Source organism: Mytilus trossulus, chromosome 8 (assembly GCF_036588685.1).
Source record: "Mytilus trossulus isolate FHL-02 chromosome 8, PNRI_Mtr1.1.1.hap1, whole genome shotgun sequence".
Taxonomy (NCBI): Eukaryota; Metazoa; Mollusca; class Bivalvia; order Mytilida; family Mytilidae; genus Mytilus; species Mytilus trossulus.
Window position 1 is genome coordinate 25,728,845 of NC_086380.1, and position 15,545 is coordinate 25,744,389.

Below are 15,545 nucleotides of genomic sequence, written 5' to 3' on the forward strand. Positions count from 1 at the left end.
AATAATGACATGCATGAGAACATGCCATTATAATAGTATTCCTTTTGGTAAAATTCCGCTGCCGTCACGGTACATTCTGCTTCTTGAACGAGTACAGTCACAATATCGACTTGATGCTGCTTTCCAGACGATATGACCCATTCTAGTACGAAGTGCATCATAGAGTTTGAAAAGACCAATAATATCAACACTTGCATATTTCAACATGTTGTCGTTCAGTGGCCTTTTCTCCCAAATATTTCTCGACACACTCATACTAGTCTGTCCTTGTAACTTGACATTCAATAATGTGTCGTCTTCTAAAAATACCTCTAAGCAATGCTTAAGGCTTCTGATCTTAGTATATCCATTTCTGTATACATGTATTCGATTGTTCACCTCTAGAATTTGAACGTCTAGTACTCCATTAAGTTTGACTTTGTGAATATGTAATAAAGCATCGGCATCTTCTCGGCAGTCGAACATTAGTTTTTCTATTCCACTATCCTCGAGTATAGAACGGAGACCATCATCAAATACACTATTCCCTATTTTCAAAATATCGATTAGATAGACCATATCTCGAGTGCCAATGTTAATCAATGTTATTGAGCTAAATCTCGACAAGTTTACCCCTTCGCAATCAACAGCTATCATTTGCTTATTTTTGATCATTTCCTGGAGCTCTTTCATGACTTCAACGAATTTATCCTTAGTGTCAACATATTTGTAAGTGCTGATTTCGTTCCTACCTATGAAGATGGGCAAGGGAATCATAGTACTATGGTCAAACTTTCTGGCAACTTGCTCTTCCTCCTCCGTAACAGGTTTTTCGTTCTGATCTGCTTTTTTATTGGAAGATTCAGTGCTTTTTTCAATGTTTTCTTTTGTCAATGATCCTGATGAATTGTGTACTCTTTTTGTATCTGCGTCACTGGTGGATTGTTCTTCTATGCTACATGTATCTGTGCCTAACATGTCTATTTTGCGTGTAGTTGCTATTGTATGCTATATTTGTTATCCTAAAAAAAGACAAGACAGTTTAAAAGAAACAGTCGTACTCAATTCACTACTGAATGATAGCTAATACTAATATTTTATCATGTTTATTGAATATGTTTAGAAAAAAAATATATGAATATCTATCAATATATATAAAAAGGAAGCTACAAATTATCGGCCAATAAATGTTGCACAGATATCACATTTTAAGAAACGTGTATTTATATCAATATTCATTAAAAAAAAATAAACGCGCTTCAATAAATATTTAAAAAGTCATTGTATATGACATAGATGACCACACCAATGCTTAGATAATTTCCCATTTCCATTCTCAATTTTAGTAATTAAGTACTTTATTCGTCTGTAAGTTGACGGAAGTCTTACCGTAAAAGGAAAGATAAATATAAAAGAAGATTTTAACACTTCAAGCAACACTTGTGTTGGTCAAATGATTTAACAAAAAATAATGTAAAAGTCGCTTATTGTTGTCACGAAATATATCTTCCCCGTTTGTCTTGGCATATTCTGTGATACTCAGGTTTTCTCATACGGTCATTAGATAAACCTAGCATAGCATGTTTTAAAAACAAGTGGAATTTTGAACTGTAAAAAACTGAACACGATTTATTAGAAAAATATGAGAATTATTTGGTACAAGTATCTTTATAAAATGGAATATTCGTTATACAGATGGTATCGGATATGTTCCTTATGTCGTAATACAATCATAATCCATGTTCACGAATGTTACTTATCGAATTAGACTATTTACCGGCTTTGCAACATGAGCAACTCGACGTTTGCCGCGTGTGGTGAAGGATCTGGTTCTCCTTCCGGTGCACCTGAGATCACCCCTAGTTGTTGGTGGGGTCTGTGTTGTTTTGTACCCCTATTTATGACGTTTTGTTCACGTATTTTTGTCAATAAAATGGACATTGATGCGACTGTCGTACATGTGAGATGATTAGTGATATAGAATTAGGTTCAATCTACCATTTTCTACAGTTGAAAATGCCTGTACCAAGTCAGGACAGTTGTTGTCCATTCGTTTGAAGTATTTTGTCCTTTGATTTTGCCATTTGATTAGGAACTTTCCGTTTTGAGTTTTCCTTGGAGACCAGTATTTTTATGATTTTATTTTTAATACGTATCTGTCATGTTTATGGTATTTGAATATAATTGGAGTGTTGTACTTTTTGAAAACAATATGCGTTTATCATAAACTTTGAGTATTTTTTTAAGGAGAATTAGCCTACATGTAAAGTGTGAAGTCAATTATTACATCCAGACGATATATATGATGTAGCTAGTCCAGTTATATTTATCTGCAACAAAGACACTCCAGGGAATGACACTTATTCTCTTCATTGTTATATTCTAAAAAGTCAAAATGCTTTGAGAGTCGAAGTCTAGTTGATAGATAATATTTAAAACTTTATTATTGTGACATAATCTATTACCGTATATTCGTTTGTTGAAAGGTTGATGTACGCGATAAAAGTTGACTAAAATATTTTACTTGTAAGATTTTTGTTATACAAGATCCTGATTTAAACATGAGCAAATCAGATTATTACCAAATGATAATTAGTATTACACTGGCATATAAAAATCGAGATGACAATCAAAACTAAAATGTATGTACAAAAGAATTTCAATATTCCTATTAGAAAAGTCAAGTTCGGATACCAAAATATTTGATTGACCTAATACAAAAATACTGAGATAAATTCGATAAACAAATCTTAGATTATTTGACAATATGATAATCCAATCACATCAGAGACTTGATTTTTTACAGTGAAAAAAAAAGATAACAAAAATACCAAACTCCGGGGTAAATTCAAAATAGAAAGTTTATTCATTATTGAAAAAGAATTCCTAGAGCTCCAATCAAACGAATGAAACATGACGATCTTATAAATGACTGGGTACAGGCATTCCTTTATGTACAATACAATATAATACAAAACATTAATATATAGACAACCGCTGTTCAAAACTCGTAAATATATGGACAAAAACAAAATTGGGGTGACAAGCTAACACTGAGGGACACGCATTAAATATAAAAGGAGAACAGCGACACAACATTAAAGTTTAACACACAAACAAACAGACTAAGCATTAGACAATTCCGATGAGAATAACAAATATAACATCGAATCCAAATACATGAATTTAGGATAGAAAAGTACCGTGACACGTCTTATACATGTTATAGTAATGTAAATTCACACTCAAATATATGAAAAGATAAACGACCCAACGGAAACACAACGTTAAAATGTAACACACACAGAAACTATCTATAATATAGCAATGGCCATATTCCTGACATGGTACATGACATTTTTAAAGAAAAAAATGGTGGGTTGACCTGGCCATGGGTTGACCTGGTTTTGTGGCATGCCAAACCTCGCACTTTATTGGCAATGTTAAATATAAAATTAAACTGACAAACTGACAACATTATATTACATGTCTACAATACAAATAAATAGGAGAATACAAATAAATAGGAGAGCGTATTAGACAAAGAAACACATCAATTATAGCTAAAAAAAGCAGCAGTTAAAAAATACGCCAGAAACGCGCGTCGTCCACACAAGACTCACCAGTGACACTCAGATATAAAAGTTCAAAATAAAAAAAAAGTTGTACAGCACTGAGGATAAAAAGTTCAAAAGGTTGCGCCAAATACGGCTAGAATTTTCTACTAGGGATAAGAACAGCCTTATTATTTAAAACAATTTATGCTATTGCAAACAGTAAATTTTATCAAATGAATATAAAAGATACTACTACTAGAACACACCCGTGATATCGCGGGTAACCGACCGTGCAAGGGCTGTACAATGTATAGCTAGTCAATGTCCGATTGAAAACGTCCATTTGATATCGCGGGTCCGTGATTGATTTAAAGTATATAACTATACGTAAGCTTTATATAAGTATTCAATTTGGTATTGTAATCTGATAAAGTCATGCCGATTATAGGATATACAGTTTTCTCTGCTTTCAAAATCTTTCTGTTTGAACCCGTCGACCTGGGACTTATCAATTATTGGTAATATTAATTATTTGTAAAAAAAAAAGGTCCTGGATTGCAATATTTTTTATTTAACAGCATTGTCCTATATTAGTTTTAAATAAAGTTGCTAAAATAAACCGCTGTTTTACGTGTCACGCCCGCTAACAAATTGGAAACTGTACCTATATGCCTTATGTTAAGTCCAGATTGTTAGAATTCGTATAGTTATATTAAAAAGTCTTACTGATTGAAATACTACAATGGAGGAACAATTTGACAATGATTGAATTTAGTAGTGTCAACCTTGTGATTTTCACCTGTTTATCTAGAAAATCCTGAATACACCGTTTTGTGGTGCGCCTGTCAGATTGCGGAACGTACAGATAAGGTAATAGGTCACAGATGAATATACTATTGGTATCGGTATCGGATTCGACCCGGAACTTGTTGATTATTGGCAAAATTAAGTATGTGGAAAACAAAAGGGTCTGGAGTGGTGTAATTTGTTATCTACATCATTGTCTTCTATTAACTTTATGTAAAGTTGAATTCTTTGATTTGTCGTTTTTCCCCGATGACGGCTGACAAATTGGACCTTGTTAATTTATTATTATAGATACATGATAAAACTGAAGAATTAACTAATAACAGAAAACAAAACCCAGATACATTACACAAACAATCGACACACCCGACTTATATAATATATACTCATTATCAAGAGAATTATTATTCCATAGTAATAACTAATTCTAACGATCACCATTAGAATGTGTCTTATGAACAGCAAGGACTCCGTGACAAAAAAAAGATAAAACTTTTCCTACCGTTCGGAACTTTAAGTTTATTAAAATATGTTTATGACTCACTTTACGTTTTATTTTTTTTCACATATGAATGAATATTAAAATTTTACATATACTTACATGACGTATATAGGTTATTCGATTTCCGGAAAATTAAAAACTTCTGGATACTTTAGCCACACCACATTACAATCATCTACTGATTGAGATTATAAAAAAAATATATTTTCTAGTATCTGGTTAAATTCAATCAAATATTCGTGTGGGTGCTAGTGTGTTGCAGCCTGTAGCTCGCTGCCATTTTTGGCATGACCATAGACGGCGCTCGCAGCATGAATCAGAATTTTGGAATTCCCGTATAGTTTAAATTAGAAATTTGGAATTCCCGTATCGGGCACTGGTTAATATGCTGTCGACAAGAAAGCAGGTGTTACGCAAATTAGTTAAACTGTTAAAAGTCGCCCACCCTCCCTATGAGCATTTTGCTGCTGTTTTTGTTTTATATTTTCAGGCACTTGTTTGCTGTATTTGCTTGCAATATTATGGTTACCAGTATACAAGCAGGACCTTTATAGTATTTGACCTATACAGGATAATTTGGAATAAACTTGCGTTTCTATGATTTGGACATTAACGTCATAAAGCACGTTATTAACGTATGGACTATTGTGATTTAAGCATCATGAATTAAATCTAAGTAATAAACAATTGTAATTATTGTAAAAACACAAGACGTTTCAAAGAAATTAATTATCTTCTACTATCTTTAGGCGCAGAGTCTATTTTGGGGAGGTCCAGGAAGACTGGTAGTGATTAGGGGATTATTTCATTCGGCCCTTGATCTGGGCCTGACAAGTTCTACAATTTGCAGGATTGGAAAATTGTGTATAGGTAATCGGTAGTCACCCTGGCGCCTCAACAAAATATTGTAGAATACTATGTAGCCAAAGTAATGCTGTATATTCTAGTTATGAAAATGTAAATATAAGTTGGTGTAATAAAATGTATGTTTAATTCAAAGGATTGTTTTTGTATTAATTGTAAAAGTTATGAATGAAAAACAGAGGATGGAACCTCTACACAAATGAGTATAATAAACAGAAATTCTTTTTTTTTTATTTTGGTATTTTTGAATTACAGTAAACAACAAATAAAGCGAAACAACTCTAGATCAATTTTTAAATCACTTTGTGATTAAAGGAAGGACTTCAACATAGTTTAGCAAATACGTCAACAACTCTTGATTGTTGTTCTTCGTCTCATTGTTATTCGTTCAGTGTTGATATGGGGTCTACTTCTATGAGTATTGCAACTAACTGTCATTGATATCATTTTAGGTTATTGTTTTGATAAAGTATTAGAAAATACAATCAACCGATGATAAAGAAAAAAACAAACTAATCACGTGATCGAATATCTGTTATCGCTTTAATTATACATTTCTATTAGAGGTCTATAAATCAATTGTATGACTTATGCAATATTGATTTAGTTAAACTTTATAACATCCTGAATATATTTTATTAAAGATGAACGATTAACTTCATTCCCAATTATTTTGCGAGAAAAAAGATAGAACCGGAAAAGATAATGAAAAACAGAAGTCTTAAGTGATCAACAACAGTATAGTAATAAATAGAAACACAACAGTGATAAATGTTGCAATCTACAGGGTATTTTGTTTCAGGTGATGAACTCATCTGCCCCCGAAGATTAATATTTCGTTTGCATAAGTTGCACTGATTGTGCATTGTGTGTGGTGTGTAACAAGTTAAAATATTTTGTTTTTGTACAATGTTCATATGTATATCATGTCTGATATATTATAAAAAGAAGACATGTAAACACCATTAGAACAAAACACTCAACCAAACGTTGATAAAGCCTTTTATAGCTTAATATGCGATATAGGTTTTGTTCGTTGTTGGAAGCCGTACGGTATCCTATAGTTGTTAATTTCTCTGTCATTTTGGTCAATTTTTGAGAGTTGTCCCATTGGCAATCATACCACATCTTCTTTCTTATAATCGAAAACCTGTGTTACCTTCTAATAAAAAAAAACTCTCTGTGTGATTGTATAGCCATGTTTTATTTATATAAGAATACATGTATAACAAATAAAAAAAGAGAATTTGTTCAATAGATAAGAAGAGTCTAGCGAGTAAATAATAAATGATATCTGTGGAAAAACAATGCGAATGTTGTTTACATATTTTAATTAAAGCTCAAGTCTGATATGAAAACTCTTAAACACGATCATATGTCATAAGCAGACCTATTCTTAGGTCTGGGCAATATCAGGCTTGTCCACAGGTCTGGTCAGGAGCAGACCTGTCTACAGGTCTGGTCTGAGATAGACCTGTCCCTAGGACTGGTCAAAAGCAGACTTGTCCACAGGTCTGGTCTGGGACAGACCTGTCCTCAGAACTGGTTAAAAGCAGACTTGTCCACAGGTCTGGTCAAAAGCAGACCTGTCGTTAGGTCTGCAGCAGTCCTAAAAAAGCAGATAGTAGGTTTGGTCCACAAACGACGAAGTTAACTTGCTTGACTGCTTGAAAATTCTCAAGTCAACTCAGAAAGCAGTCCATAAGTTAACTCCAAGTAAACTTTCGTCAAGGTTAGGACCGTGCCCATCTGTAGTTAAATCCGTGTCCAGTTTGTACCAAAGTTTCAAGACAATAGCTTATGAGAAAGAAACATTATTGAACATAACTTACCATTTTTCTATCAATTTCCGACGTTTCAAAACAACTTGTGTAGAAATAAATTCAAGGGTATATAGAAACAAAATTAATCAAGAACAGTAAACCAGCTGTTTTACATTCAATAGATCATAAAAGATAATATTATTAAATAATCGATAACGATTGAACAATCGATGCTTTTTCCGTAAGTTTCACGATATAGATCGTGTAACATCTCTACCTTTATTCGACCGTATATGATTTTTATAGTTTTAACGTAATTATAGGTAAAAGAACATCGAACTGTATTATAATAACTATTTATAAAATTAAGCATGTTTTACTAAAAATTTCTCCCTCGATTTTGTTAAACTATAAATGATTCTTATAAAGAATTTATAACAGCTAAAAAAACGTCATATCAAAATTAGTAATTTAAACAAAAGACTACCGGTCTGATCAAAACAATTCACGATAAATATAAATTCCACAACCCAAACTAATGTGTAACAATATTTTTGCGCTACAGACAGTTACATTTTGGTATTTGAAGCGCAAACATTTACGAGCTTTTATAAAGACAAATTTTTACTGTTGTGAGTGGAGAAAAAATTGTAATGCATGAGTTATACATGTTGAACTGACAAAATCTGTGTCTCTAATGCCTTTTGTCCTTCCTTTTCAAAGATTTTCTTTATATATGACATCATCAGATATGATCGACCCTTTTCATAACTTGAAAGTGGGAAATTGAAAGGACACCAAGAAAATTATAAGACAGAGATAAATTTCGACATTTCATTTGCCGAGAACAGATGTTTCACAACTATGTCAAAAAACGTCAACAAAAAAATTATAGTTTACTTTAGGAATATGAATAGTGTTTTATTGTTTTGAACTGTTAATAAAAAAAAACGATTCTCTCACATATGCAAAGCTGCTGACAGATAATGATTTCATTACTCACCTTTGATTCATGTTATTAGTATGTCAGGTTGATCTATTTTGCGGATGACTCCATGCTGAATACTTTTAGATGCCGACCGTCAAAACGAACTTTTCATAACAACGGTGTCAAAGTAAGAATGTATACGTACACATATTAACAAGGGGAAAATATATAGATACACAATTTAAGGTTACTGTGGATTCATTTAAATTTAGTGGGTATTAATTTTCGTGGATTGAGGAAAAAGTTTTTTTGATTTCGTGGTTTTGACAATCTCTGCATACAAAAATAAATTGAAAGCTTGTAATTCGTTGTACATTCGAATTCGTTGTTCACTCGTAACCACGAAACGCATGGAAATTAGTATCCAACGAATTATAATGAATCCACAGTACTGTAAGAAAGATATCAACTTTTTGTAAGAGACTTGTAAATTGGGTAAAGACGAGTATCATCATGCCATTTTTTTCTTGCAACAATCTTGTTGTCATACTGCAACGAAAAACTGGTACAGTTAAAAAAAATGAAAATGTAAACACAAAAAAATAAGATGTGTTTTATATTCCTAAACGAGCAACAATTTGTGAAGAAAACTGATGAGACATGAAATCGATATTGAATTTTAATGTTCCTATGGTTATGCGTTTACTTTTTTGCATTGGCTAGAGGTATAAGGGGAGGGTTGAGATCTCATGTACATGTTTAACCCGTCGCATGTTTGCGCCTATCTCAAGTCAGGATCCTCTGGCTTTTGTCAGTCTTGTATTATTTTAACTTTTAGGTTCTTGTGTACAATTTGGAGTTTGGTATGGTGTTCATTATCACTGAACTAGTATATATTTGTTTAGGGGCCAGCTAAAGGACGCCTCCGGGTGCGTGAATTTCTCGTTACATTGTAGACCAGTTTGTGACATTCTGCTGGTGTCTGATCTATGGTCGGGTTGTTTTCTCTTTGACGCATTCCCCATTTCCATTCCCAACTATATTTTATTTAACGAAATATCACTGTTTAACTTTATATGAAGACAACATAAAGTGATAGTTCTGAAGTATAATAAGTAAATAAATAACAAGAAATACTTTAATAAAACATCATTAATGAGAGACAATCATGCCAAAAGCATGTTCTTCGTTATTACATGTACACTTTATTGGACGCCATGAAATTTATCCTGCAAATCGTTTGAGTTAAGTTGCGATCGAATCTTTTATTTGTGCTCGCAAAAGCTAAACGTTGTTAGTCCTTTCACATTGTAGTAATCGAAGACGTATATGAATAGTGTGGTACACGTATATATGCAGATCAATATACATACAAAACTGAATTATAAGAAGTTCTGGTGAGGTTTTCATTTCTCTTTCTTTTTTTTTTTAAATATTTTGTACTTTTTTCACTATTAAGAATGCTTAAACATTCTCTATTCTGTATGTTTTTGTGTAGTTAAGGTCGATAAAAACGTTAATGAATGGAAGATAGATACCAGGATAATAAATTACACCAGACGCACGGTTTCGTCTACAAAACAATCATCGATGACGCTTTTTTTTAAATTTAAAAGGAAAAAAAAGACTGCCATATGTATAAATATGTATATATAACACAGCAGACTAAAATCATATAAGCTAGGACAATTTTAAATTGGCAATAATATGTGTTCACGAAATCAAAATATGGTCGTGTATTCGATTTTTTTACAATTTGCGCGTGTTAAATATTAATCTATTAAAGCACTCTCTGAATTAAATTTATTTTGATGAAAGAGTATTAGTTTACTGTACAATTATTAATGAACAATCGATAACAATATTATCACATGTTAAATGACTTTTTGAACATTATCTAATATTTTCTTTTCTGAAAGCTACTTTTTATTTTGATGTTCTACAGTTTTTCGATTAAATATACCCCATTTTTAAAAATCATCAATGTTTCTAGAAATAGGAATCTATTCATGTCAAATATAAAAGCCAATATGACAGCTGTTTGGTTTTTTGTGTGTAATTTACTCTACTGTCCGTTATACTGTCATGTTTTAGCTGATATCTATCAATTGTTAAACTTTAAAGAAACCCTTTCTTGAGATGAATTGGATGTTTAATCTTAAATTAATAAGCCTTAGGGTACATTTTAAAAAAAACAATAACACACGATATAGTATCCAATGTTCCTTTTATTGGAAGTCAAATTCTTTAATATACCGTACTTCAATCCTATACGTATAAATTATTTACTGCAAATTGATCTTTTTTTTTTTTGGCATTAGAGTTAAAATGCAGCCTCCATTCATTTGACCATATCTGTATTACATTTTTATGGATATATATTGTTTTTAAGTTAACTAATATATATCTGTTTGCTATTTCCATTGATTTGCATTGAAAGTTTAAGTATGTTATTGTTTGTATAACTGAAATGTCTATTCTCTTGTTTTTTCTTACAAAAAAACAATAGTTCGCATCGTAAGACAGTTGCCTGTTGACTGGTTTGTATAGTTTCGATTTCGGCTTGTACGATTTATATCGTTTATATCGTTTATTTTGCATATTGTAACCAAGAATTGTGCGAAATACAGGATCGTCTGTGCCGTCCCATGATAACAAATAGGATTCGATAAATTCTTCTGATTTCTTAGGAGGACAATAATGCTTAGGAGCGAGACAGAAGATATTTGGATTTTGTTTCATTGTTGTGCACGCTTCTTTGGAACGTCCCACCTATTTTTGAACTGGAAATGAGATTAAGGTGCATAATTCGATTCAATCTTTTCAATTTTGATATTCAATGAAATTTGATCAAACTAGTATTGACCTCTAGCAGAAATTTATGACTGACGGTGGTCCATTGTAGACATACAATTTATAATATTGTCTAAAAATGAATTTTAATAAAGTTGTTAATGTGCGATTTGTTTTCTTTGGTTCATATTGTATTTAAGAGATATTATTTAAATGTTTTAGCTCTTTTTTATTTTTCATATTTATGTAGCAGAATATTCCCTTGACAACCTTCGAATACTGTCGTATATCCATTTCCATATGTCTAATGTAGCATTCAAATCAGGACTTTCCTTTTAAAAATTTCCTCAGATATCAGTATTTTTTTTCTGTTAACATGGCTTGAAGATCGCGTACATGTATACCATGAAGTATGTGTTGATCAGCCCTCCTCGCTCCTGTAGAAGTTCATACGATTCCCACGAGTTGTATCTGTTTTTCTTTAAAGAGAGTCACATCTGTTAACTACTGTTACTTGAAATTCACCTTTTTAACCTTATTGATCGATTATCGGACATAAATGAGAGCAAGAAAATGAGAATGTTTATGTATTAAATAAGTTATAGATTGAGAATAAAAATAGGGAATGTATGAAAGAGACAATAACGTGACCACGCAGTAGAGATATTGCAAGGCCACACATGGGATATCATTTTGGTCTCTTGTCTCATTGGAATTCATACAACATCATCTTTGTTGTATTCTTAACCTTGTGACAATATTCCTCACCAGGAAGCGGGCCTCAGCTGGCCATTTGACTTAAATAATTATTATTTAAAGGGGAACTTAACGTGACACTGAACCCTGAAACAAATCGCCCATGTCTTATATAAATAATCTAAAATTAGAATTAAAAATCCAATCAATAAGTGCATTCTTGATAATATGTTTAATAGAAGCGGTAACAGAAAAGTGTCTGGTAGATAATAATTAAATTGTCATTTGTAGATAATAGACAATAATGATATCCAGTTACATCAACTTTGTTCAAACAAAATATTAATGTATTGAAATAATATTTTTCTTCCTTCCCTTAATGTAAATGGGGATTTTCAACAAATGCAACATTTGTTCTGTCAGTGATAAAGTAATATTGAAAATGTAGTGAACTCTCAATAACATGTTTTATGTTATTTCGAATAGATAGAAATAATATTACAGTCATTCCTTATAATTTGATTCTAAAATCCATCGTAAGCGGAAAAACATGAAACCCGTTGATGACGTCAGGGTCACATGATAACATTTTGTCTACGAGCTGATAGACCAAACAGAGTCAGCCAATCAAAGACGCATAACATCCGAAAATTATTTTGCGATAACTTAAACAAACAAAGTGGGATGTTGGATATAGTAATATAAGTTTTGTTAACATATGTCGTAGGTAGCATTCGAATTATATTTCTTGAAATGAAAACAAGGATTCACATCGCATTGGTAAATATTAATGTGTGGTAAAATAATCATAAAGATAAATCATGACATGAGAACATGCCATTATAATATTGTGCCTTTTGGTAAAATTCCACTGCCATCACGGTACGTTCTGTTTTTTGAACGGGTAGTGTCACAATATCGACTGGATGCTGCTTTCCAGACACTATGGCTCATTCTAGTACGAAGTGCGTCATAGAGTTTGAAAAGACCAAGAATATCAGCACTTGCATATTTCAACATGTTTTCGTCCAGTGGCCTTTTCTTCCAAATATTACTCGATATATTCATACTTGACCGTCCTTGTAACTTGATATTCACTAATGTGTTGTCATTCACAAATAACTCTAGGCAATGCTTAAGACTTCTGATCTTAGTATATCCATTTCTGTATACATGTATTCGATTGTTCACCTCTAGTATTTGAACGTCTAGTACTCCATTAAGTTTGACTTTGTGAATATGTAATAAAGCATCGGCATCTTCTCGGCAGTCGAACATCAGTTTTTCTATTCCACTGTCCTCGAGTATAGAACGGAGACCATCATCGAATACGCTGTTCCCTATTTTCAAAATATCGATTAGATAGACTAAATCTCGAGTGCCAATATTAACCAGTGTTACTGATCCAAATCTTGACAAATCTACTCCTTCGCAATCAACAGCTATCATTTGCTTATTTTCTATCTTTTCCTGGAGCTCTTTCATGACTTCAATAAACTTATCTTTCGTGTCAACATATTTGTAAGTGCTGGTTTCGTTCCTACCAATGTTTATGGTAATAGGAATCATAGTACCATGGTCATCCTTTCTGGCAACCTTCTCCTCCTTCTCATTAACAGGTTTTTCGTTTTGATCTGCCTTTTTTTCTGAGGATTGATTGCTTTTCTCGACGTTTTCTGTTGTCAATGATCCTGATGAACATTCTAAAGAAACTTTTACTCTTTTGGTTTTGACCTCACTGCTAGTTTGTTCTTCTGTGTCATCTGTGCCTAACGTGTCTATTTTGCGTTTAGTTGCCATTGTATGTTATCTTGTTATCCTGAAAAAAGATAAGACCGTTTATAAAATATATTTTGTTCTCAATTAACTACTGTATGATATCTACATGTAAAACTATCAATTCATTGAATATATCTAGAACAAATATACAAAAAATCACCAAATACATATATAAAAAAGAAACGACAAATTCTTGGCAAAACATGTGAAAGTCGCATGTTTGTCAGAGTTCTAGATACATGTAATTACGTCAATATTTATTTAAAAAATAAACTAGCTCTTACAATTATTAAAACATCAAATGAATATGTAGATATGTTTGTAGTATTAAAAAAATGCAACAAAAAGTGTTTAATACTATATCCGTATGACCAGTCTCGCTGTAAAAATAAAGATGATTATAAAAGAAGATTTTAACATTTTCAGCAACATTTGTGTTGGTCAAAATGAAATAACAACTGTAAGAGCCACTTTTGTTGACACTAAATAGCTCTTCCCCGTTTAAGATGACATATCCTATACAAATCAAGTTTTTCATACGTTGAACCATTGCAGAGCATATTTAATAATTCTTGATTTTGAAATGTAAAATTGAACACAATTTACTGAAAATATAATTGAATATTCGTCACAATTTGTTTGTCCTTAATGGTATACATACCTGATATGTTTAGATGTATTTGAATAAAATTTGAGTTCTGCATTATTTTTTAAAAGTGCGTTAATTTACTTGCTATAATGACACTTTACGGAATAACACTTAGTTCCATGATACTTATATTACATGATGTCAACATTTAACTTGGTCGATAGATATACCACCAACTTTATTATTGTAACATAATCTCTTACCGCATATCCGTGTGTTGAAAAGTTAATTCACACGACAAGATTTGACTAACATATTTTGTACTGTAAGATTGTGTAATAGAAGATTCTGGTATACTCGTAAACAGATACATTTTTAATAGATTGTTTACAAATAATAACGATACAATGTAAAATATAGTTTGCCATTAAAAAAAAGTGTCAATCACTATGAGCTCGAGAAATGTTTTACTAGGTACAAATTGATTTCAATATTTTCATTAAAAGAGTCAAGTTCCGTTACTAATTTCTATATGCTTCACTAGAACTTTGTTCAAAAAGAAAAAAAAATCGGTGAACAGGTTGCATCAAGTATTAGACGAATTTACAGTATAATAATATAAGTATTAGAGACTATTTTTTGTCAGTTAACACACAAACTAACACATATATCAAACTCTAAGGAAAAAAGTAAACAAAAAATTTCATACTTAACAAAGAGGACTACCAAAAGCTCATCAAACGAATGGTTGATACTTGTCATATTTCTGACTATGAGAAGATATTTCCTTATGACAAAATGTTGATTAAACCTGTTTTAGAGCTAACTAAACCTCTGACTTGTATGACAGTCGTAATGAACTCCATTATATTTACAACAGTGTTTGAGTTATTCGCGCTATCTTTTTGTGTCACTTTATTTGTTATTATTTTGAATCAATGATAAATGTTCTTTCAAATTCGATGAAAATGACTCTATTCCATTATAAAAATGTCAAACACATCAAATAAATGAAGAACAACATGTATTCCTGACTTTGAACAGGCATTTTCTTATGGTGAAAATGATGGAACAAACCTGGTGTATACTTACCTTAATCTGTCACTTGTATGACAGTCCTATATAATTCCATTGATGTGTTAACAAAACAAACAGACACAATAGGTTAAAATGTCAAAATATGGGTACAGCCGTCAACGTCGTGTTATCATCTTAATCACTATATCAATGTACTTAGAATGTACAAAGACAAGATTTTGTATGTCTTCTAAAACCATTTATCATATGA

The 15,545-nt window shown here is 31.8% G+C and overlaps 2 protein-coding genes across 2 annotated transcripts; both read right to left on the reverse strand.

The window, feature by feature from the left end:
* Positions 1-27: 27 nt before the first annotated feature.
* LOC134727506 (piRNA biogenesis protein EXD1-like) lies at positions 28-7,597 on the reverse strand. Its single transcript, XM_063591886.1, has 2 exons — positions 7,542-7,597; positions 28-1,001 (listed from the first exon to the last, which is right to left on the reverse strand). Exon 2 carries the CDS (start codon positions 955-957, stop codon positions 28-30), a length of 930 nt encoding a protein of 309 aa, XP_063447956.1. The 5' UTR covers positions 958-1,001; positions 7,542-7,597.
* A 5,132-nt stretch (positions 7,598-12,729) lies between these two features.
* Positions 12,730-13,689, reverse strand: LOC134727507 (piRNA biogenesis protein EXD1-like). Its single transcript, XM_063591887.1, has one exon. It carries the CDS (start codon positions 13,687-13,689, stop codon positions 12,730-12,732), a length of 960 nt encoding a protein of 319 aa, XP_063447957.1.
* Positions 13,690-15,545: the final 1,856 nt, after the last annotated feature.